Raw genomic sequence first — 26813 nt, 5'->3', positions numbered from 1 at the left:
GATCAGAGGTGGTTGTTCCGGGTACTGATTTCTCAGGATCTATGCACCCAAATTGCGTGAAAATGTAATCACATGTCAGTTCTAGTATAATATATTTGTCCAATGAATACCCGTTTATCATCTGTATTTCTTCTTGGTGTAGCAGTTTTAATGGCCAGTAGTGTACAATTTTTGCAAAATTTCTGTATTTTCTTTGTTGGGTCGGGTACTTATGGGACCACCCTCGTAAGGGTCCCCCCACCACCAGCAGAGTTGAGGCCAGCGTAAAGGCGAAGAATGATCACACCCTTAATAATGTCCCGTAACTCATGACCAGATAGTGTGCGTGTCCAGCCATCTATGTCTCCAATTCACTCTGGCCTTTTCCCCTCTCGTTGTTACAGGACGTCTTCATTTGTTACTCGAGGAATCCATCCATTCTTCAACAGTCTCCTAGAACACCACATCTTAAGATTTCTAATCATTTCAATCTGACTTCCCCATTCCTTGCGTTTCGCATCATTGCGCAGCAGTTCTCCTAATATAGTTTTTCATGGAACTCTTTCTGTTCTCAATGTTTATTTACTGATGGAAAAGAAATCGCAACACCAAGAAGCAGTTGTGTGACAAACTAAAGCTGATAGACGTGTTTCTACATCTGAAAGACGATGTCTATTCAAATTTCGTACCAGTCGGATAACAGTGTTCAAACTTCGCCCAGTGGCCAAAAACCGCCACTGCGAGGATGCAAATAAAAATGCCTTTAACGGGGGGCAGGACGTCAAACGGGCCGACTTAGAGCAGGAGAGAAACCACAAGACATTTTAATTTCCACTGCCTATACTTTTACAACTAAATTCAGAAAACTTTGTAAAAATGAACGGGAAGGATTCAGGATTCACATTGATAGCAGTGGAAGTTCAAAAACATAACAAAACAATTTTTTTACGTGGGAAATTTCATCATTTTTTTCACTTACTATTGGCTGCATTTGTTTCTGTAGGTACATTTTTCTTCATAAGTAAGAGAGATTCTTCGATGAAGTTTGCGCAGCATACAAATCATACAAGTGTATGAAACTCCAGAATTTTCCAAATCTATTAAAAACTGTGGTAAAAATTGAGATGATTAACTATAAAATTTGGGCTTTTCTAAACATTAAGTTTAAAGGTAACACCTCATTCATTTTTCATAAATTAAATAAATGTTACAGTTTCATATACCTGTAAGTATGGTTTGTATGCTTTGCAAAATTCATCGAAGAATCTCTCTTACTTATGACGAAAAGTGAACCTACAACAACAAATGCAGCCAATGGTAAGTGAAACAATGATCGAATATATATATATGTTTTTGAACTCCACTGCTATGAGTGTGAGAATATATACGAGGCGTGTTTTTTAAGTAAGTGCCGTCCGCTGTGACCGAGCGGATCTAGGCGCTTCAGTCTGGAACCGCTCGACCGCAACGGTCTCAGGTTCGAGTCCAGCCTCGGGCATGGATGTGTGTGATGTCCTTAGGTTAGTTAGGTTAAAGTAGTTCTAAGTTCTAAGGGACTCATGACCTGAGATGTTAAGTCCCATAGTGCTCAGTCATTTGAACTATTTTTTAAGTAAGTACCGTTTTGAAATTAAAAAAAAGACGTGCTAAAATATCTCATTAATTTTATTTTTACATGAAAGCCTGTACCTACGCACTGACGCCATTACAGTCTGATTCTTCCTTGTTTACGCTGTGTACTGAGTGTTTAAGATGCCTCCGATAATCGTGAGTCCCGCCGACTATGAAGTACGGGCTGTTATAAGATTTCTTAGTGCTAAAGGCCTAAAAGTGATGGATATTCATCGTGAAATCTGAGCAGTTTATGGAGAAAACATTATGAGTGATGGAATGGTAAGAAAGTGGGTGAGAGCATTTAAAGATGGCCGCACAAAAGTGCACGATGAACAACGGAGTGGGCGTCCCTCGGTCGTTAATGAAAGTTTGGTGCAGGAAGTGGACAATAAGGTGAGAGAAAACAGACGCTGTACGATTTCCACCTTGCGGGATGACTTTCTAATGTTTCTCGTAGTGTTTTGTATGGCATTGTGACCGAGCACTTGAATTACCGAAAATTGTGCGGAAGCTGGGTACCGAAAATGTTGACGGATGTGCACAAAACCAAACGTTTAGACAGTGCATTGACTTTCCTTGAGCGGTACCACAACGACGGTGATGATTTCTTAAGCCAAAGTGTTACGGGCGATGAAACATGGGTGGCCTACGTCACACCAGAATCAAAACAACAGTCCATGGAAGTTGAGCAAGGGCATCGGTTTGCTGCAAGACAATGCCCGTCCGCATGTGGCGAATCATACCAAATATCTAACCACATCTTTTCGATGGGAAACTCAAGATCATCCTCCGTACAGCCCCGATCTTGCGCCCAGTGACTACCATCTGTTCCTGCACTTGAAGGAACACCTGGGCGGTCTGCGTCTTCAGGACGATGACGAAGTCAAAACAGTGGTGATGCGGTGGTTAACAAGTCAGGTGGCAGACTTCTATGAGGAGGATAATAAAAAACTGGTACAACGTTATGACAAATGCCTCAATATTGACGAAAATTATGTATAAAAGAAGATTAAAGAACAGGCTTTCATGTAAAAATAAAATTATTCAGATATCTTAGCACGTCTTCTTTTTTAATTTCAAAACGGTACGTACTTAAAAAACACGCCTCGTATATTGTTGTTTTTGAACTTCCGCTGCTATGAGTGTGAGTCCTGAAGCCAACCGAGCGATGTGGCGCAGTGGTAGCACACTGGACTCGCATTCGGGAGGACGACGGTTCAATCCCGCGTCCGGCCATCCTGATTTAGGTTTTCCGTGATTTCCCTAAATCGCTCCAGGCAAATGCTGGGATGCTTCCTTTGACAGGGCACGGCCGACTTCCTTCCCTACTCCGATGAGACCGATGACCTCGATGTTTGGTCTCTTCCCCCCCCCCCCCCCCCCCCCAAACACTCCAATCCAATCCTGAAGCCTTTCTGGTCATGTTGACATAGTTTTATGAATTTATTTGTAAAAGTAGAGGCAGTAGAAATTAACATGTGTTGTGATGCCTCTACTGCTCCAAGTCGGCCCGTTTGACGTCCTACCCCCGTTAAGGAGATAAAGAGGCCATTAACATCTCACTGACTCTAAACTCGTGTAGTAGGGCTACGGGAAGCTGGATATTCCTTCTGCGACACTGCAGAAAGTCTTGGCAGGAATGTAGCCGCTATACATGATTGCTGGTAGTGGTCACCAGAATGCACGGTCGCTAGAAGACCACGTTTCGGACGGCCACGTGGCACTATTTAGAGCGAAGACCATCGTGTATGGTGCATGGCTCTGGCTCATCGTACTGCATCTGCAGCCGCAATTCGAGCAGCAGCTGGCACCACAGTGACACAACGAACTGTTACAAATCGGTTACTGCCAAGGCAGCTCTGAGACAGACGCCCTGTAGCGGGCATTCCACTAACCCCAAACCACCATGATTTGCGACTTCAGTGGTAGCAAGTGCGAGCTCAGGGGAGGGCATGATGGAGGTCTGTTGTTGTTGTTGTGGTCTTCAGTCCAGAGACTGGTTGGATGCAGCTCTCTGTGCTACTCTAGCTTGTGCAAGCTGCTTCATCTCCCAGTACCTACTGCAACCTACATCCTTCTGAATCTGCTTGGTGTATTCATCTCTTGGTCTCCCTCTAGGATTTTTACCCTCCACGCTGCCCTCCAATACTAAATTGGTGATCCCTTGATGCCTCAGAACATGTCCTACCAATCGATTCCTTCTTCTAGTCAAGTTGTGCCACAAACTTCTCTTCTCCGCAATCCTATTCAATACCTCCTCATTAGTTATGTGATCTACCAATGTAATCTTCAACATTCTTCTGTAGCACCACATTTCGAAAGCTTCTATTCTCTTCTTGTCCAAACTAGTTATCGTCCATGTTTCACTTCCATACATGGCTACACTCCATACAAATTGTTTCAGAAATGACTTCCTGACACTTAAATCTATACTCGATGTTAACAAATTTCTCTTCTTGAGAAACGCTTTCCTTGCCATTGCCAGTCTACATTTTATATCCTCTCTACTTTGACCATCATCAGTTATGTTGCTCCCCAAATAGCAAAACTCATTTACTACTTTAAGTGTCTCATTTTCTAATCTAATTCCATCAGCGTCACCAGACTTAATTCGACTACATTCCATTATCCTCGTTTTGCTTTTGTTGATGTTCATCTTATATCCTCCTTTCAAGACACTGTCCATTCCGTTCAACTGCTCTTCCAAGTCCTTTGCTGTCTCTGACAGAATTACAATGTCATCGGCGAACCTCAAAGTTTTTATTTCTTCTCCATGGATTTTAATACCTATTCCAAATTTTTCTTTTGTTTCCTTCACTGCTTGCTCAATATACAGATTGAATAACATCGGGTATAGGCTACAACCCTGTCTCACTCCCTTCCCAACCACTGCTTCCCTTTCATGTCCCTCAACTCTTATAACTGCCATCTGGTTCCTGTACAAATTGTAAATAGCCTTTCGCTCCCTGTGTTTTACCCCAGCCACCTTCACCACCTTCAGAATTTGAAAGAGAGTATTCCAGTCAACACTGTCAAAAGCTTTCTCTAAGTCTACAAATGCTAGGAACGTAGGTTTGCCTTTCCTTAATCTAGCTTCTAAGATAAGTCGTAGAGTCAGTATTGCCTCACGTGTTACAATATTTCTACGGAATCCAAACTGATCTTCCCCGACGTCGGCTTCTACCAGTTTTCCCATTCGCCTATGAAGAATTCGCGTTAGTATTTTGCATCCGTGACTTATTAAACTGATAGTTCGGTAATTTTCACATCTGTCAGCACCTGCTTTCTTTGGGATCGGAGTTATTATATTCTTCTTGAAGTCTGAGGGTATTTCACCTGTCCCATACATCTTGCTCACCATATGGTAGAGTTTTGTCACGACTGGCTCACCCAAGGCTGTCAGTAGTTCTAATGGAATGTTGTCTACTCCCGGGTCCTTGTTTCGACTCAGGTCTTCCAGTGCTCTGTCAAATTCTGCACGCAGTATCATATCTCCCATTTCATCTTCATCTACATCCTCTTCCATTTCCATAATATTGTCTTCAAATACATCGCCCTTGTATACACCCTCTATATACTCCTTCCACCTTTCTGCTGTTCCTTCTTTGCTTAGAACTGTGTTTCCATCTGAGCTCTTGATATTCATATGTTATGTTGTGTTATATTCATATGTTATGTTTTCTAATGAAAGCTGGTTCTGCCTCTTACCAGTAATGGCTGTGTGTTGGTTACGAGTGTGGCGTCGATAGGCCGTATCGACTACGATTAACACCATCTCTGGAATCTTATTTGCTCTGCCGAGCCTCAATGTTAGTTTTTAGTTCTGTTCTGTATCTCAAGCTGTTTATGACTAACTACGAAATATATCTCTATGTGGAATTTAATGGCGATAGTTATTGCATTCGACCGATAATCGTATCCCGTTCCCATACGAGGAAGCCAGTTGATGCCCTGCAACCAACCTGCGTGCTAGACAAACTAGACCTACACCTGGAGTTATTGTCTGGGGTGCGATTTCGTATGACCGCAGGAGCACTACCCGGACTACAAATTTATTCGTCCATCTGGTGATTCTATCTGTTGCCCACATATCGCTATTGTACCCCAACATGCTGTACAGTGTTGAGGACACATTGCCTTGGCCTGCTCCATCAGATCTGTCTCCAACAGAGCACATATGAGACATCATTGCGCGACAGCTGCAGCGTCATCCACAACCAGCATTAATCGTCCCTTTACTGACAGACCGAGTGGTACAGGCGTCCCACAAAACTGACATCCGGCACCTGTAAAACACAATCCATGTGCGTTTGTTGTGTGATGTCCTTAGGTTAGTTAGTTTTAAGTAGTTCTAAGTTCTAGGGGACTGATGACCATAGATGTTAAGTCCCATAGTGCTCAGAGCCATTTGAACCATGTGCGTTTGCACGCTTATATTCCACGTTCTGGCGGACATCGGTTGTTAATGTACTAGTATTTCACATTTGCAATGGCTTATCTTGAGGTCTGTAGTCTTGCAATGTTGGATCGCTTAAATATGCTACCTAGACAAACGTATTCCCGAAATTTCATTACTTTACATTGTTGTTGTTGTGGTCATCAGTTCAGAGACTGGTTTTATGCAGCTCTCCATGCTACTCTATCCTGTGCAAGCTTCTTAATCTCCCAGTACCTACTACAACCTACATCCTTCTGAATCTGGTTAGTGTATGCATCTATAGGTCTCCCTCTACGATTTTTACCCTCCACGCTGCCCTCCAATACTAAATTGGTGATCCCATTACATCACTTTACTTTTTTTGCACGTTTTTCCGTCCGCATAATTTCCGGATGTAAGCAGCTGTTTCCTTGCTTTGACAAAATCATTGCTAGCATTTCTTGTATCATCGTTTTTTATCCTGTTTTCCCGCCTGCCAATTTCGTCTATATCATGGAATGTCTTGACCACTCAACCAATATTTGGTATGTCCGTCTGCTATACACATCAACATCTTTGTTTTGTTCTTTTGCATGCATATTACGACCAGAAGCTAGCATACGTTCCTGTTAATTAATTGCGGGCAAACAAGAAAATGAGCACGAAAAACGGAAAAACCCTACAGAATCCCCGAACAGTATAAATGGTAAACAATGTAGCCTATTCCAGAATGAGATTTTCACACTGCAGCGGAGTGTGCGCTGATATGAAACTTCCTGCAGATTAAAACTGCGTGCCGGACCGAGACTCGAATTCGGGACCTTTGCCTTTCGTGGGCAAGTGCTCTACCATCTGAGCTACCCAAACACGACTCACGCCCTGTCCTCACAGCTTTACTTCTGCCAGTACCTCGTCTCCCACGTTCTAAACTTTACAGAAGCTTGCCCGCGAAAGGCAATGGTCCCTGAGATCGACTCTCGGTCCGGCATACAGTTTTAATCGGCCAGGAAGTTTCAATTTTCACCTATATCATTTAAGTACTCAGTAGAGTACTATATGGAAGAATGGAAGTTGAAACAAGTTTCAATTTTTACAAATTTGTGTTTGTGAGTGGGAGGATGTCACACGAGAAGGAATTCTAGCAATGCGGCGAATAATACAGAGCAGAGTTGGGAAAAATCAATGAAAAATTCAAGGAACGTTTAATTGAACATTACGGCAATGTTATAGAAATACTCAATAAACTCAACTGGAATATTCTATAAGAAACATCACAAGCAGTTGGTGAGTGGCTTCTATTACAAATGAGACAATTTTTATTTAGAGAAGTTTCTAACGTCATATTACTAGGCCCTTCACGAGAATCATGCAGAAACCATAGCGAAAAATGTAGAAATCTGAGTATGGACTGATGAGATGAGGCAGCTGTTCTTTTCGCGCTGCCTGTACGAATAGGATGGAAAGCACGGTTTCTTATAACGTTATACAGAGATTCTTAGTCGTACGTGTTATGTGGACATTTGAGATTACAGTGTAGAACTGTGATTGTTGGTTAAACTTACAAGTCAGTCCTCACTGCCAAAGTCATTGTCATATTACCAGTAACATCATGACGAGAATATTGGGTGACAATACACATCTAATTTCTTGTTAAGATCGCCTCGTAAAAAAAACAGTCGTTTCAATTTGTAAGTAACGTGAGGACATGGTTTTGAGTCGAGCTGCATTTCTTTTTCTACGACATGCGTCCCGCATATTTGTGTGTGCCACACCTTTAAGTAACGAAAAAGACAGAAGAAAAAAATCCAGGGCATATGGAGAAGAAAATCTTGGCTTCTTCTCGCACCACGTGAGGTATCAAAGACGTATTATCAATCTCCGTTCCTGACTTCAGCAATGTTTGCCACTACTAGATCTCCGATAAAAATAATGTTTACACACAGGAAACAAGAAAAAAACTCTTCGCGGGTCCACACTGTTAATAATGGCAATGAGCACCCCTTGACGTTTGACCCAACTACCCAGAAATATCACACATTTCACAAGGAGCCAAGTATACCGGTGACTACGAAACATCAACAAAAAACTGCTGTTCAGTCACGATGATAAAAAAGAAAAGAGAATTTAAAGCAGTTATATGAAGGATGGTATTCTGGGATTATGTCTTACTCATCCACAATATAAAACAAACCAAAGTTTATCATGCTACTGTTTAATAACAAGAGTTAAAAGTTTCTGAATTTTCAAATATCGTATTGAAAATATGTGAAATTAAATCGCGGTATAGTCATGGAATTTTGTAAGGGCTTTTAAAATTTCTACCAATAATGCATTCGTGAAGAACCTAGGCGAAGGGAATTTTTTTTTGACATTTAGGTAAGATAAACAAACCAAAACAAGGCACTTGCGACACAAGCACGCTCCTTCATGAAGTCTAACCCTATATATTAAGTCAGATGAGGAGCTTGCACTTAACTAGAAATGAACCAAACTTAATGTAGCAATCGATAAATCTACTGTTTACCGTGTTATAATTTCGTAAAGGTCAGATACTCACCATTATTTATCACAAAACAGCTCGTTCAGCACCCTACAACCACCGGAAACCTAGTCTACGAATAACTTGGCCCACTCCCGCTAGATGGCAGCATTACAACGCCTGGCCTAAGCACGGACTGATGAAAACTGTTGTATGTTGTTGCTCGCGGTGTAGCACATTTTATTCATTTATTTGTTACTCTCGATACTAAAACATCATAGGCACCAAAAATGTATGCTTTATTCATAGTATTTTCACAAACAGTGGAACCTGCCGGTGTTACATCTTTTAGGTTAAAAATTACGGATAATGTAACCTACACTGACAAAATTAAGAGTCAGGAAGCATTTGTTCATCTGAAACATGCGTGTTAGAACCTTTTAAAAATATCAGTTCCTTGTACAGCTCTTCATGGTAGATTTAGAGCTATTTAATTTATGATACATGCTTGTAAAATACATGATACATGCTTATAAAATGACTTCAGGACTTCTGATACATGATCACTCTTACGTGTGTCATCGAGAAATATATAATAATTTCTGTGACTTTCCCCAAATCAAGGTTTTAGTAAACAAATGAAATAAGATTTACCAAACAACCATCTGTGAAGTCTGCGGAGCAATCTTTACGGGAAAGGAGATTCTACTTTAACTATGTGAAGACTCAGATTTAATAATGGAATGGCATATTTTAAATACTTTTCATTATAAAGGTGCGTTGGAGTAAACGGAAACTGATAAGGGAAATAATGTAACAAACTCCAAAAATCTGTAGATACATCATCTGTGAACAGTTGCAGACGACGCGTGGCAGTGAATATGAGAAACGATAGCAGATGGCACTGAATGTTACGCTATCCGTTTCCGGCCACGTTATGTTGACTAGCAAGTTTAAGTGAAAAATATTGATAATTTAAAGCAAAAGGGAACAAAAGAACAATTCTGTCAGTTTAAATGTTTCCTTGACTATCTATTAGAATGGGTGAACCGTTATTGTGGACTGTTATACCAGTGATTCTAGCTGTTATAAGTGTAGCGGACGGTGGCGAATTGACTTTCGAGCTACCAGATAATGCGAAGGAGTGTTTTTACCAAGAAATTAATCGAAATGTTACGTCAACGCTCGAATTTCAGGTAAGGACTCAATGTAAGCTACTTTGTAAGTAAACTGTTCCAAGAGAAATACAATTTGTCTTAGTTTCAACAGCCAGTGGTTATGTTTGGAATAGTTATTGTTAATGTAATATATATTACACGAAACGCTTAGATATATGGGAAAATATCCTTTCATATTGTTCAATGTTGAAAGCATATTGTTGTCGTATGACTTTTTAATGAAAACAGCCATTTTAAAGATAGGAAGAAAGATACTCATACTGCCATTGCAATTGTACGTTTTCACGCATTAATGTGTTCTAATTTTGTAAATACGGCACCGGGGTGGGGAGGAGGACATATGGCAGTTCGTGAAAGCCCCTTGTTAGATAGTTATTGTGTATCTTGAACTGTTTATGGTGCTAAAACTTTAGTCATTCAAATAGGTCCCCAGACGACACTCCATGGGTATGAAAAAGACATGCACTTATTTCACCGTCTGACTTTGTTACGAATCACCAATTTTCTTACCAAGTGGGACCAATCTTTCTTCAAATAAAATATTAGTGTTATTTATCTAATGGAAACCGGAATCTGGAACTGAAGTTACTTGTCGAACAAGACATTTAGAAACAAATTCCTTGCACGGTTCGTTCTCTATACTGAAAAAGACAGAAAACATATAATCAGTAATTTTTGTTGTTGTTGCAATTTTCTCACGTAGTCTGGGGTGATTGAGAAGGTTATGGTTTGGTAAAATTCAGGATTATTGTTACGAAGCAGTTCATATGTGCTACCAATTTATAAATATAGGTATTTCAGGAGATAAGGGGGTTTGCACGCTCATTTTGTACATATTTCCTGTTTTGGGGATAAGAGTCTACATTCATTTGTGGGTCTTACTGGACCAAGAACACATTTGAAATTATCTGTCCTGGTAATATTTTTCCTTTCATGTTGTGGTATTAAATTACCATTAGTGTTTATCTAATGTATTTAGACATATTTTTTCACATTGATTACACATTTTATGCTTCAGTAAACAAAGCTGTCACTTGTAGTGATAACGTGCATGAATGACGGCGTATGTCACCCATGTATTTCACAGATTATAATGACCAATGCAATAAGCACTTGGTGTGACTGGATTACTTCACAGGTAACAAGAGAGCATATTCTGTTGATCAACTTTGACAACAGTGCAATGTAGCTGCCATTTTGCTTGTGCACCACACAAATGATCTTGCTTCAGCTGGAATATGTGTAATTCATGGTTGGTTTCATGTTCATGGATCATTGTGCACGATACATCATAGTTATGTGGAATGAGGTCATTTTAGTCACATTGCAAATTAATTTGTAAATATGGTTACTTTGTGGACATTTATTAGTTAAAAAATACCAATTTTGAGTTAGTAGTTCCTACACACCACTTTTTACACATTGCAGTGATAGAAATTCTTATACGGAATGGAAGTAGCAGTCAGTAAGAAACTTTTCCGTTTGTTTTTTTAATTTTACTTTGCTGTGTGTCACATTTTATATCCCCATGTAAGTGATAAAAAAAATTTAGTTGCAGCATTCTTCACCCCTTTTATGCTAATGACAGCCTTACTATGGATTAATGAAGGTCTTTATTCATTTTATATTGTAGTTATGTACATTGTTCCATTCAAACTGCTGTGATTTACTTAAAACTTCATCGGGGAGGGGGTAAATATACTGTGAAGCAGGAGTCAGAATGTCCTCCTTAAACAGATGTCTACAAGATGATTGTGGGTGAGCACCACGTATTATTGTTAAAACAGGTTTTTGAACAATGAAGACTCTCTTCGAGATGAGTTATTCATGAACATTATTTCTATATGACACTGAATGAAAATATACAAAATATGTGAACTTACTGATTTGTCTCCCCCAGAATTAGCAGTGATTATAAGTGCAGATGTGGCTGAACTAAGTTATTTTATGAGTTCCAGTATGTGATTGATGTCTGAAATACTCTTCTGTGATACAGAGATTGAGTCAACAATTAAATCACTGAAGACTGAGGACTCTCATGGATATGATGGAGTGCCTAGCAGAATATTAAAGTACTATGCTGCTCATGTTAGCCCTGTATTTAGCCATATTTGTAATTTTTCCTTTTGGAATGGTCGGTTTCCTGAATGATTAAAGTACTCAGTAGTAAAGCTGCTTTATAAAAAGGGAGAAAGGGATAATGTAGACAACTTTAGACCCATTTCTATGCTCTCAGTGTTTGCTAAGGTTGAAAATGCTGTGTGTGTAAGGATAATTGGTCATTTTATATCAAACGCTTTGCTGTTAAGTTTGCAGTTTAGAAGTTGTGTAACAATTCAAAATGCTGTATTTTCTTTTCTCTGTGAGGTACTGGATGGGTTTAACAAAAGGTTTCGAACGCTTGGCAAATTTTTTGATGCAACTAAGGCATTTGATTGCACTGATAAAAAAATCACTCCAGAAGTTGGACCATTGCAGAATACTGGGAGTAGCTCACAATTGGTTCACCTCTTACTTTAGCACCAGACAGCAAAAGGTCATTATTCAGTATTGAGAATGGCTGTGGTGTGGGGTCTGAGTGTTCAGTCAAGGAGGGGGGGGGGGGGACCAGTGTTTGGGGCCACTCCTGATCCTTATTTATATAAATGATATGCCCTCTAGTATTAAAGTAACTCTAAAATATTTCTGTTTGCTGATGACACTAGCTTGGTAGCAAAGGATGTTGTGTGCAACATTGGCTCACTGTAAGACTCAGTTTTTACAGTTTCTAACACACAATTCAACAAAACCTGACATTTTAATTTCACAGAATGGGAATATGATTAGTGAAAGTAGGCAGTTCATATTTCTAGCTCTTCAGATAGTAAACTGTTGTGGAAAGCTCACATTCAGGATCTTGTTCAAAGATTTTATGCTCCCATTTTTACTATTTGAATGGTATCTGGAATGAGCGATCATTCGATACGATCCCTTCTTCTAGTCAAGTTGTGCCACAAGTTTCTCTTCTCCCCAATTCTACTTTGCTAATTTTCATTTGCTTGTGCTGTATGCCACAGTATATTTTGGGGTAACTCTTCCCATTCTAGAGGGGCAACGGCGTTGCCGCAGTGTATACACCATTTCCTTTCAGATCAACAAAGTTAAGTGCTGTCGAGTGTGGCTGGCATTTGGATGGTTGACCATCCTGGCCGCTCTCCATGCTACTCTATCCTGTGCAATCTTCATCTCCCAGGTCCTACTGCAACCTGCATCCATCTGAATCTGCTTAGTGTATTCATCTCTTGGTCTCCCTCTACGATTTTTACCCTCCACGCTGCCCTCCATAATACTAAATTAGTGATCCCTTGATGCCTCAGAACTTGCCCTACCAACCGATCCCTTCTTCTAGTCAAGTTGTGCCACAGACTTCTCTTCTCCCCAATTCTATTCAATATCTCGTCATTAGTTATGTGATCTACCCACCTAATCTTCAGCATTCTTCTGTAGCACCACATTTCGAAAGTTTCTATTCACTTCTTGTCCAAACTGGTTATCGTCCATGTTTCACTTCCATACATGGCTACACTCCATACAAATACTTTCAGAAACGACTTCCTGACACTTAAATCTATACTCGATGTTAACAAATTTCTCTTCTTCAGAAACGCTTTCCTTGCCATTGCCAGTCTACATTTTATATTCTCTCTGCTTTGACCATCATCAGTTATTTTCCTCCCCAAGTAGCAAAACTCCTTTCCTACTTAAGTGTCTCATTTCCTAATCTAATTCCGTCAGCATTGCCCAATTTAATTCGACAGCATTCCATTATCCTTGTTTTGCTTTTGTTGATGTTCATCTTATATCCTCCTTTCAAGACACTGTCCATTCCATTCAACTACTCTTCCAGGTCCTTTGCTGTCTCTGACAGAATTACAATGTCATCGGCGAACCTCAAAGTTTTTATTTCTTCTCCATGGATTTTAATTCCTACTCCGAATTTTTCTTTCGTTTTCTTTTCTACTTGCTCAATATACAGACTGAATAACATTGGGATAGGCTACAACCCTGTCTCACTTTTTTCCCAACCACTGCTTCTCTTTCATGCCCCTCAACTCTTATAACTGCAGTCTGGTTTCTGTATAAATTGTAAATAGCCTTTCACTCCCTGTATTTTACCCCTGCCGTCTTCAGAATTTGAAAGAGAGTGTTCTAGTCAACATTGTCAAAAGCTTTCTCTAAGTCTACAAATGCTAGAAATGGAGGTTTGCCTTGCCTTTATCTTCTAAGATAAATCGTAGAGTCAGTATTGCCTCATATGTTCCAACATTTCTATGGAACCCAAATTGATCTTCCCCAAGGTCGGCTTCTGCCAGTTTTTCCATTCGTCTGTAAAGAATTTGTGTTAGTGTGTTGCAGCTGTGACTTATTAAACAGATAGTTCGGTAATTTTCACATCTGTCAACACCTGCTTTCTATGGGATTGGATTTATTGTGTTCTTCTTGAAGTCTGAGGGTATTTCGCCTGTCTCATACATCTTGTTCACCAGCTGGTAGAGTTTTGGCTCTCCCAATGCTGTCAGTAGTTCTAATGGAATGTTGTCTACTCCCGGGGCCTTGTTTCGACTCAGGTCTTTCAGTGCTCTGTCAAACTCTTCAGGCAGTATCATATCTCCCATTTCATCTTCATCTACATCCTCTTCGATTTCCATAATATCGTCCTCAAATACATCGCCCTTGTATAGACCCTCTATATGCTCCTTCCACCTTTCTGATTTCCCTTCTTTGCTGAGAACTGGGTTTCTGTCTGAGCTCTTGATATTCATACAAGTGGTTCTCTTCTCTCCAAATGTCTCTTTAATTTTCCTGTATGCAGTATCTGTCTTACCCCTAGTGAGATATGCCTCTAGCCATCCCTGCTTAACCATTTTGCACTTCCTGTCGATCTCATTTTTGAGACATTTGTATTCATTTTTGCCTGCTTCAGTTACTGCATTTTTATATGTTCTCCTTTCACCAATTAAATTCAATAATTCTTCTGTCACCCAAGGATTTCTACTAGCCCTTGTGTTTTTACCTACTTTATTCTCTGCTGCCTTCACTATTTCATCTCTCAAAGCTGCCCATTCTTATTCTACTGTATTTCTTTCTCCCATTCTTGTCAATGGTTCCCTTATGCTCTCCCTGAAACTCTTTACAACCTCTGGTCCTGTGAGTCCCCTTATGCTCTCCCTGAAACACTCTACAGCGTTTGGTTCTGTGAGTTTACCCAGGTGTCATCCCCTTAAATTCCCACCGTTTTGCAGTTTCTTCAGTTTTAATCTCCAGTTCATAACCTATAGAATGTGGTCAGAGTCCACATCTGACCCTGGAAATGTCTTAAAATTTAAAACCTGGTTCCTAAATCTGTCTTATCAGTATATAATCTATCTGATACCTTTTAGTATCTCCAGGGTTCTTCCATGTATACAACCTTCTTTCACAATTTTTGAACCAAGTATTAGCTATGATTAAGTTATACTCTGTGCAAAATTCTACCAGGCGGCTTCCTCTTTCATACCTTACCCCCATTCCATATTCTGGTTCATAAACATTTTATTTTTATGCGTTATTACTTGTATGTTGTAACTTCAAGCACTGACATGTTCCATGACCTTGGAGATTTGCTCCTCAACTTGGTCCTACGGAACTTGACATGTAAATAATAAATAAATAAATGAAACAAACCTGTAACCATTTGTGCTGCTCTTCTGTGTATCCCCTGTGAGTCCCATTCATTATGGGCCCCACACACTTGAGCAATATTGTAGAATAGGTCACACAAGTGATTTACCTTTGTAGACTGGTTATGCTTCCCCAGTATTCTACCAATAAACTGAAGTCTACCACCTGCTTTACCCACGACTGAGCCTACAATGTGTTCAATAAGTTCCGGAACTTTTCCCACAATATTTTTCTACACTTATCTTTCACTTATTGTGCACGGTCTCCTTTGAAATACTTTCCCTAACAATTGATGCACCACTCCCAACGCTGTTTCCACGTCTGGAAGCAGTCTCGGTATGCCCATTGCTGCATCGTCTGCGAATTTTCTTTTACCTTACCTGTTGTTGCAGATCTTCATCCTTTCAATGGCGTTTTCAACTGTGGAAATAAAAAAAAAAATTGTCAGGGGTCGGGTCTGGAGGGTAAGGAGGATGAGGCATTGCAGTGATTTCATTTTTTGTGCAGTAGTCGTGCACCAGTGAATGTGCAGGTGTGTTATCATTAAGCAATAGCCATCAATTGTCTTGCCATATGTCAGACAATTTCCTTCTCATATTTTCCTACAGGCATTGTAACACAACCCGGTGAGTACCATCATTTAACACTTTGTTGCTGTGGCATGAGCGTCATCGGTAGACGTCGAATGGCATCCTGAATGAGAGTCATCTTTAACTTCTGGCTGAGCATTTTTAAATCGCGTGAACCATTTGCAATACCAGTGTAACTTAAGTACTCGTCACCGTATGCTTCCTGTATCAGTTGGTGTGTCTCTGTAAATGTTTTCTTGAGTTTCACGCAAAATTTAATGCAGGTGCATTGCTCCTCTAACTCTGCAAACTGTGCTATGCAATGATCTGCTCAGTACAACACAGAACATTAACAGACATGACACAGTGAAATGTTGGCAGTTACACATTAAACACAGGCATGTGAAAGGATGCCAGTCGCATTTTGCTCCCACACCTCATTGAATGTTCCAGAATTTCTCAAACAGATGTTACGAAGTGTCACATATAGGTATTTGCACAAGTTTTTTTCTGTTTTGTGAAGTACACAATTTTACATTTCTGAACATTTAAAGCAAGTTGCCAGTCTTTGCTCCACTTTGAAATCTTGTCAATATCTGACTGAATATTTATGCAGCTTCCTTCAGACAGTACTTCATTATAGATAACATAATCTGCAAAATGTCTGAGGTTACTATTAATATTGTCTACAAGTTCATTAATATACAACATCAACAGCAAGGCCCCAATACACTTTTCTGGTGCATACCCAAAAGTACTTCTATATCTGACGATGTCAATCGTATTGATTTCTTAATTCCTCTGCGTTGAAAGCTCTTATGTATTTAGCATTATAATCTTAAAAAGGTTTCTGTCTGTTATTTCCAATTCTTTGGTGTTGTCTTTTTCTAGTGCTTTCCTTATTTCTGTAATCCATGCTATTGCTGATTTCTTCTTCCAGAAATACGGGAATATTGTTTCATTAGGCTGTTCTCATTCATTCAGTAGAGATGTCCAAAAATGATTACTCTTCCTTTAGTGGTTACTTCTGTTATTTTCTCTCTACTTTTTGTAGAACTCTCCATTACTTCTCATTTTCCACACATCTGTAATTTGCATTGCACCCATTATTTTTCCAAAAATTAATCTTTCAAGTACTTCTATTCTGTCCAGTTTATACTTCATTACTAGACGTTCACATTGATATAACATTCTGATCGTGCCACTGTGATATATTGTTTTCTACTTGTTGTTGTTGTTGTTGTTGTTGTTGTTGTTGTGGTAGTCTTCAGTCCTGAGACTGGTTTGATGCAGCTCTCCATGCTACTCTATCCTGTGCAAGCTTCTTCATCTCCCAGTACTTACTGAAACCTACATACTTTTGAATCTGCTTAGTGTATTCATCTCTTGGTCTCCCTCTACGATTTTTACCCTCCACGCTGCCCTCCAATGCTAAATTTGTGATCTCCTGATGCCTCAGAACATGTCCTACCAACCGGTCCCTTCTTCTAGTCAAGTTGTGCCGCAAACTCCTCTTCTCCACAATTCTATTCAATACCTCCTCATTAGTTATGTGATCTACGCACCTAATCTTCAGCATTCTTCTGTAGCACCACATTTCGAAAGCTTCTATTCTCTTCTTGTCCAAACTATTTATCGTCCATATTTCACTTCCATACATGGCTACACTCCATACAAATACTTTCGGAAACGACTTCCTGACGCTTAAATCTATACTTGATGTTAACAAATTTCTCTTCTTCAGAAACGCTTTCCTTGCCATTGCCAGTCTACATTTTCTACATATACATATTGTATTGGAAATATTCTTTGTCAAACAGTACGTTTCATCCACTTTTACATCTACTTCAAATTTTTCTAGTCCATTCTGTTGCATGGTTTCTCCATGTTTTCTTACTATATCTATTTTACCTATTTGTGTTTTTACAAATTTTGGTGCACTTCTTATATTTATTGTAAATTTAGTTTTTTCGTTTGAAATTTTGAGGACAGTTCTATTTGCTATTTATCCCAAAAGATTTATTTGAATAAATTGGTATATTACATTTTCTGAAAGTATTGCAAAATCGTCTTTAAAAGCCAGACAGTTTACCCTAATTCCATTTGTTTTCTTTCCTAGAGTTATTGGTTCAGGTTTGTAATTTTTTAGCTCCAAATTCCGGATCTTTAAATATTTTCTGGAATGAAATTAAACAGTAAAAGTGTTAAACCATACCTGTGCCTAACATCAGTTTTTATTTCAAATGACTAAGATACTTCTCCAATTAATTTAACTGTAGATATGGTATTTGTTAGAGTATTATGAATTATGTTTGCTAATTTTAACACCAAATTCTCTAATGATTTTATTTATTGTTTCTCGGTTTACCGAATCAAACTCATTCTTTATTATAAGGTGGCTGGTTAACATTCTATGATGAATTAATGATTTTAAGTTAAAAATCTTTTCTGTGCAAGATCTTCCATTATGAAAACCTTGCTGATTTTCTATTATTGTATGTGTAAAGATTCAGGATAGAATGTAACAATATTATGAGAAGGAAAGTGGAAAATGATGAGTAGCAACTTTCATTCTCATAATATTCTCTAAAGATTCTTTAGTTCTGTCTTGAAGAATTCTTGAGAATATTTTGTATGCCACTGGTAGAGTGACTCTCTTCCTCAATTGTTGACATTTTGTTGGTCTCCCTTTCTACGTAGCTATTCTCTGCTTTTCTGGAATGTTTGAAGTTTTCAAAAAAATCTAGAAAAGCGGTTGTAGATTATTTATGGTTCTGGTTCTGATCATTTCAATGATTCTACTGCCCTATGGGGTCTTCATCACTTGCCTTATTGTTTTTTAATGATTTGATGGCTGTGTGAAGGTCTTGCTCTGTTGGTGGGAAATCTTCCTCCAAATTTAGTGGTACTGCTGAGAATACAAATTTAACTGTTGGAACTGGACAGTTCAAGAGTGTACCAAAAAATTTTGCTAATATTTTACAATTTTCTTTGTTATGTAATAATATTTTGCCATAACAAATACTTGGTGTTCGACACCCTGTAAGTGTGTGTTTAAAAGTTTGGTAAAAATAGCTAGTATTATTTTTACTAAAATTTTCTTGTTCTATAAGCTGAGATTTTTCAAAGATTATTTTTGAAGTGTCATTTTTTTGTTGTCTGAATTCTTTAAAATGTTCTTTTTTCAACCTCTGCATGAGCACAAAGCTCATTGTTCTAGTACTTCTTCACACTCTTGGTTCCACCATGTCATATTCTTGGCCAGTCCTAAAGCTTTCTCCTCTGCTTTAGTAATTTGTGCCTGGAGTTTGTGCCTGTCGCCTTTGTTCTGTTGTCTGAGTCTCTTTAATTGTTTCTATATTTTCTATTGTAGTATTAGCTATAGTAAAGGAGTTGTACCTTATTGCTTTCTTGGTTGTATTATTATTATTATTATTATTATTATTATTATTATTTTTATTTATTTATTTATTTTTTTGATGGGTGAAATTGTATTTTAATCTTGAAAAGATAAAGATGTGAATCATATGCCCCATTTCTGATTACTTGAACATTCATAATTTCCATGATATTCACTTTAGATATGGCTATGTGATTCAGTTGGAGTTCTCCTAAGTTTGGATTTGGAGATATCAGAGTTTTTGCTTTTCTTGGTAGCTTGCAAAAATGTGGGCATCAGTTTTGACTGGAATATTTTTTACACGTTTTTGTCACTGTTTCACCATTTCTTTTTGTTCTTAAGTTGATGGATATTCACTGGTAATATTTATAAATGTCTTTTCCTTCCCAACTTACACGTTGAAGTCACCGAGAAGTACTTATACTATCTCAGATTTTTTACAAAGAGTGCTGTTACTAACTTTGGCAGGTTTTCCATTGTAAGTCTGCAGGCTTTTGTGGGCATTGTCATTGAAGTTAAAATCTTCTGGGTTATTAGGCCGCGTCATGAAACATGATGCGGCCTAATAACCCAAAAGATTTTAACTCCAGGTTGTCCATTATTCATATTGCTGGTTTCCAATTGGAAATTGTGTAATACTGTGTATCACCTATGTTCTCATCCAAGAACATTGTTTCCTGCACAGCTAAAATTTTTATAGAGTTTTTCTGTAGAAATAATTCCAATTCCTTCTGTTTCCCAATTTTCAGAAGAGAATTTACGTTTCAGGTTCCAAAGTAGTATCTCTTCAACTTAAGCTTAGAAGGTTTTTCAATGTAGTCCATCTCTTCATCACCGCAAATGTTGGAACTCCCTAGAACCTTAGGTCCCAATGCATTACAAAATGTAATGGTGGATTTCTCATCAGTCACCACCTTGGAGTTAGTTGGTTTCATGTTCAATGGATCATTTGCAAGTTAAATCATAATCTTTGTGGAACAAGTCATTTTACATACACAACACAGCTTAATTTTTAAATGTGGCTGCATGCTGAACATTTATAAAATTTTTTACTTTTCTTTAATATACAGGGTGTTCAGAAATTCCAGTTACAAATTTCTGGAACTTGTGGAGAGAAATAAGTACATAATATTTTGAATGGAAAACCCTTGTCTAAAAACATACTGTTTCTGTTCTAAGACAGTTTCAGTTCAGATGGGCAGAGAAGTCTCAGAATTGCTGGTCCTGGTATACAGTAGTGTAGACAGGATGACAGGTACAATGTCTATAATAACGTTGGTGGTCACCACATCGAGCCACTGTTGTAAAGCATCGGTACTGTCCTGTACATACAATATGCTGGGTTCTTTTTTGTTACGGAATAATGTAAACGTATAATAAGTGTTAATACAAGCAAATATGGTTAGGTAATAAATGGATGTTTCATTATGTTTACTTTAAAATTGTTACCTAATAGCTGTACTGTCTCACACCTAATTCAATTCCTCAGGCAGAAGTGGATGTATTAAACATCCGAACTGAAACCATCGTAAAATGGAAATGGTATATTTCCGGACATGGGTTCCTGTTCAAAATATTTACGTACTCACTCTCCTCTGCAGGTCCAAGAAGTTTGTAACGGAAATTTCTGAACACCTGCATACAGATGAGAGTAGTTTCTACCCATCATTTTTTGCACATTACAGTAATAAAAATTTTTCTACAGAGTTGGCAGTAATAAACGTTTTTAGTTTGTTTCCAAATTTACCTTTGCTGTGTGCCAGACATTTTATATCACTGGGTAAATGATAAAAATTTTAGTTGGCGCATTGTTCACCCCTTTTTCTGCTAAATACAACCTTAATGTGGAATAATGAATATCTTTTCCTTCTGGTATTGTAATTATGTACATCATTTTTCCTTTTGAACTGCACTGGATTATTGAAAACAAACTCCATGATGGATAAATATACTGTGATGCAGTAATCAGAATGCCCAGCTCCTGAAACAGCTGTCTAAAAGATGATTAGCAGTGAGCACCACACATTATTCTTACAACATGTTTTTGAGCAATGAAGACTCTCTTTGAGATGAGTTACCAAGGAACATTGTTCTATGTGACATTGAATGAAAATATGTGAAATATATGGACTTACTGATTTGCCTTTCCCCAAAATTTCCAGTGATTCAAAATTAAAATGAGGCTAACCTAAGTTGTATTAGGAGTTAAAAATGAGCTTTTTCCCAGTTTAAATTCTTGTCAATATGGACACCTAAGAATTTTGAAGTTTCCATCCTATTTATTATTTCCCCATCATGTGCTATACTTATCATTGGTTTGGTACCCCCTAGATTTGCAGAACTGAATATGTTGTCTCTCTTTAAAATTGAGGTATCATTGACCAGTCAAGGATACTTTTGACAACATTGTTTACCATTTATTCTGTTTCTGTATGTGTGCCTGGAGTGATTATAGTACTATTGTCATCTGCGAAAAGAACTGACTCTGCTTGTATATTGCATGGAAGATTGTTTACATGTAAGAGGAACAATATTGGGCCTAAGATTGAGTCATGGGAAACTCTATACATGATTTATCCCCAGTCAGAATTAAATCCCAGAACAATATTGGTTGAATTACTATGTACAACATTCTGGATTCTTTTGGTTAGATATGACGTCTGTTTGTTGGCTGTACCATCAGTACCTTAAAACTTCATTTTATCTAGGAAAATATGGTGGTCCATACAGTCAGTTGTGTTAGATAGGGTGCAGAAAATGCAACTGGTGCCATTTTATTATTTAATGATTGTGAAATTTGTTGAGTGAACATGTAAATGGCATTCTCAATAGAGTAGCTCCTCTGAAACCCAAACTGTGGTTTGCTAAGAAAAGAGGGGTTTAACAAAGGTATATTTCAGTTCCACTGGAAAAATGCCTCGAGTTACTGATGCATAACGTATTTCAGATAAGTCTTTGCTAATTGTATGTGAACACATCTTTAATACTCTATTGGAAACACCATCAAAACCAAATGAGCTTTTATTTGTGAGAGAATGCATAAATCTCTTAATTTCAGATGGAGAAGTTGGTGATGCATATGACTGAGTTTTATGAGAGTTACTTTTTCAGCATCTGTTCACCTCAGATATTTCTGAGACCGTGTAAGCTATTCTAATTCCATTGTCATCCAAATGAACTGCTGTGCCAAGCCCATCAGCCTGACACAACAGTGTCATATAATAAAATGAACTTGTGGGTAAGACAGCAATTGATTTCATGTTCAAAGCAGATCAATCTTAAGCTCCAAATATTGTAATTTCTGGGAAACTAGTAGTTTGATTGCGAGGAGTCATCTGCATTTCAATTCATCTCTATTAGAACTATCATGCTGGCAGTTGAAATTACTATATTTCTTTTTTGTTTTTGTTGTTGTTGTTGTTGTTGTTGTTGTGGTCTTCAGTCCAAAGACTTGTTAGAGGCAACTCTCCATGCCATTTTATCCAGTGCGAGCCTCTTCGTCTTCGAATAACTATTGCAGGCTACGTCCTTCTGAATGTGCTCACTGTATTCATCTTTCCCTCTGCAATTCCCTCCAGTACTAAACTGATGATCCCTTGATGTCTCAGTATGTGCCCTATCAACCAATGACTTCTTTTGGTCAAGTTGTGCCACAAATTTCTTGTCTCTCCATTTCCGTTCAGTACCACCTCATTAGTTTCTTGATCTATCCATCTAATCTTCAGCATTCATCTGTAACACAACATTTCAGAAGCTTCTAGTCTCTTCTTATGTAAACTCTTAATTGTCCATGTTTCACATCCATACATGGCTATGCTCTAGAAGTATACTTCCTAACACTTAAGTCTATATTTGATGTTAAAAAATTTTGCTTGTTCCTAAACGCTTCCCTTGTCATTGCCGGTCTACATCCTTTCCACTTCGATTGTCATCAGTTAATTTGCTGCCCACATAGCAAAACTCATATACTACTTTGTCTTCTTTTCTAATTTAATTTCCTTAGCGTCACCTGTTTCCATTCCGTGTTTGTTGATGTTAATCTTATGTCTTCCTTTCAAGACACTGTCAATTTTATTAAACTGCTCTTCCAAGTCCTTTGCTGTCTCTGGCAGAATTACAATGTCACTGGAAAATGAAAGTTTTTATTTGTTCTCTGTGAACTTTAATTCCTGCTTGAATTTTTTTTTCTGTGGTTTCCTTTACTGCATGTTCCATGTACAGATAGGCTACAACACTGTCTTGGACCTTTCTCAACCACTGCTTCCCTTTCACACCTCTTGACTTTTATAACTGCCGTCTGGTTTCTGTACAAATTGTAAATAGCCTTTCGCTCCCTGTGTTTTACCCCTGCTACCTTCAGAATGTCAGAGTACTCCAGTCAACATTATCAAAAGCTTTCTCAAAGTCTGGACATGATATAAACATAGGATTGCATTTCTTTAACCTATTTTCTAAGCCGTAGGTCAGTAGTGCCTTGCATGCGTGTTCATTTCTCCGAAATTCTAACTGATCTTCCCTGAGCTTGTACCAGTTTTTCATTCTTCTGTAAAGCATTTTGCAGTCGTGACTTATTAAACTGATAGTTCGGTAATTTTCACACCTGTTGGCAATTTCTTTCTTCGGAATTGAATTATTGTATTCTTCTTGAAGTCTGATGGTATTTCGTTTGGTCATATATCTTGCACACCAGATGGAAGAGTTTTGTCACAGCTGGCTCTCCCAAGGCTGTCAGTAGTCTGATGGAATGTCATCTACTCCCAGGTCTTTCAGAGCTCTGTCAAATTCTTCTCGCATTATCACATCTCCCATCTCATCCTGATCTATATCCACTTCCCCTTCTAGTAATATTGCCTTCAAGTTAATCTCTCTTGTATAGACCCTTTCACCTTCCAGCTTTTTATCCTTTGCTTAGGACTGGTTTTCCATCTGAACTCTTGGTATTCATACAGATGCTTCTCATTTCCCCAAATTTTCCTGTACGCAGTATCTATCTTTTGCCTAGGGAAATGTGTTTTTAAATACTTACATTTGTCCTGTAGCCATTCTTGCTTAGCCATTTTGGACTTTCTGCCAATGTGATATTTTTAATGCTTGTATTCCCTTCTGCCTGCTTCATTCGGTGCATTTTTATATTTTCTCCTTTCATCAGTTCAATTCAGCATATCTCATGTTATCCAATGTTTTCTACCAGGCTTTGCTTTTTTCTAGTCGATCCTCTGTTGCCTTCACTATTTCATCTCTTACAGCTTCTCATTCATCTTGTATTGTAGCTGTGCCCCGTTCCAGTCAACCATTGCCTAATGCTCCTCCTGAAACTTTCAACAACCTCTGGTTCTTTCAACTTATCCAGGTCCTATCTCCTTAATTTTCTACTTTTATCCAATTTCTTGAGTTTTAATCCATAGTTCATAACCAATAAATTGTGGTCAGAGCCCACAACCGTCCCTGGAAATGTCTTACACTTCAAAGTCTGGTTCCTAAATATCTGTCCTACCATTATATAAGCAATCTAAAACCTTGTGGTGTCTCCAGGTCTCTTCCCTGTACACACCCTTCTTTCATGATTCTTGAACCAAGTATTAGCAATGATTAAATTGTACTCTGTGCATTCCTATTCTACTAGGTGGCTTCCCCTTTCATTCCTTTCCCCCGAGTTCACATCCACCTACTGGTTTTCGTTCTCTTCCTTTCCTACTATCGAATTCCAGTCCTCCATCACAATTAAGTGTTTGTCTCCTTTAAGTATCCAGATAATTTCATTTGTATTATTATACATTTCTTCCATCTCTTAATCATCTGTGGAGCTAGTTGATATGCCAACTTCGGGTCGACAGAAGCGTCCGATCCCACGCGTCGGCTTTGACCAGTGACGTAAGGGTGTTGTGTGTGACGTCATGACGGTGCGGAGTTTGGTTTGAGTGTGGCTGTCTCCAGTTCTGTTCTATCTTATTTTATTTACTTTTCTGATCTGTTCGTTCTATCTCGTGAGATTTTTTTAAAATTTAAAAACAGTTATTACTTATTTTAATTATCTGTTTCCTCCAATTTCTGTTTTAGTTTATTATATTTATCTTTCTGATCTGTTCGTTCTATCCCGTGAGATTTTTTTTTTAAAAAGACAAAAAACACTAATCAGCTACTGAAGCATCTTTATCTTCTATGGGTTGCAGGGGTTACGACCCCTGGGAAGGTGGGTGGGTATTCATGCATGGCTGTCTTCACTTACACTTTGTAGCTATGCAAGGCGTCTAAATTTGTTTATATTTAGTTTGCCCCCCCACCCAAAACACCCCATTTCCCGCTCTTGTCCCGTTAGTGTCATTAGGCTTCTTGTGGAAAGAGAGAGTGTGTGTGTGTGTGTGTGTGTGTGTGTGTGTGTGTGTGTGTGTTTTTGTTTCCGCCGTATTTGTGACATCATGGGTCAAAGCAGACGGGCGGGATCGGACGCTTCCGTATTTCCCCAACTTCTGCTATTGTGATAGTCATGAGCTTCGTGTCTTATCTTGGCTTTGGTAATGCGGTCACTGTGCTGTTCATATTAGTGTATCCACATTCCTATTTTCTTATTCATTTTTAAACCCACTCCTGCATGTCCTGTACTTGATTTTGTATTTATAACTCTGTATTCACCTGATCAGAAGTCCTGTTCCTCCTGCCAGCGAATTTCACTAATTCCCACTATATTTAACTTCAACTTATCCATTTCCCTTTTTGAATTTTCTAACCTACATCATGATTACGGCATCTAACATTCCACTCTCCAGTTGGTAGATTGACAATTTTGTTTCTTCTGATGACATCCCACCTGCAGATCCAAATGTGACACAGAAAACTGCAACCGGTCACTTTTTTTGAAATACTTGTTTCTTCCATAAACCAGTTTTTAGATCTTTAGAGGGTCGTCTTTAGATGGTGTACGGGAGGTTACACAACTTTTCATAATGTAATGCCGGGTGCTGGCTTGCGAGAGTATGGGCAGCTTTTTAATTAGTATCTATCTAACAACTCCCATTGTGATTTTTGGTTGGTTAAACATCACTCACTTTTCCATGGGTATGAATATACATGATGTCTCAAATGTTGCAGCAAACTTCTAGGGGACGATGGAGCACATTGAAAGGATGGAGAATTGCATACCAACTAGTGGCTGCAAACATTAGGGGTAAGTGGTAGCAGAGGTTGAAGATCAGAAAGGAGGTGAGAGAATGGTTAATTTGAAACCTTTATTGGACATAATGTATATGTTGGTGCACAACATGAATACAGCTGTAATGTTGCAACAGATACTCTTTTTTGCACTGTAAGATGCCACACGTGCTTGACATTGATGGAGCATAAACTGCTAGACACGCTCAAATACACTGGGTGTTTCTTTGACTGTAGCAGCTGCATGACAGTTCTTGTGACAAGATCCATTTCAGACTCCACAAGATTGCGATACGTGAGAGATTTCGTGAATCCCCACAGAACCAAATCG

General features: G+C 38.5%; 2 protein-coding genes across 2 annotated transcripts in view; one reads left to right on the top strand and one right to left on the bottom strand.

Annotated features, from left to right (window-relative positions):
- The window catches only part of LOC126214965 (uncharacterized), an 815775-nt gene extending 807158 nt beyond the window's left edge, over positions 1–8617 (bottom strand). The window contains exon 1 of the mRNA XM_049941599.1: positions 8568–8617. The gene's annotated coding sequence lies outside the window, so the exon portion shown is untranslated. The remainder of the gene's footprint in view (positions 1–8567) is intronic.
- A 637-nt stretch (positions 8618–9254) lies between these two features.
- LOC126215034 (transmembrane emp24 domain-containing protein 7) overlaps positions 9255–26813 on the top strand; it is a 29806-nt gene continuing 12247 nt past the window's right edge. Inside the window, exon 1 of the mRNA XM_049941666.1 lies at positions 9255–9685. Within this exon, the coding sequence (XP_049797623.1) occupies positions 9530–9685 (156 nt within the window). The 5' untranslated portion in view covers positions 9255–9529. The remainder of the gene's footprint in view (positions 9686–26813) is intronic.

This window comes from Schistocerca nitens, chromosome 12, assembly GCF_023898315.1.
Source record: "Schistocerca nitens isolate TAMUIC-IGC-003100 chromosome 12, iqSchNite1.1, whole genome shotgun sequence".
Classification (NCBI taxonomy): domain Eukaryota; kingdom Metazoa; phylum Arthropoda; class Insecta; order Orthoptera; family Acrididae; genus Schistocerca; species Schistocerca nitens.
This window is presented reverse-complemented; position numbering and strand designations above follow the sequence as displayed.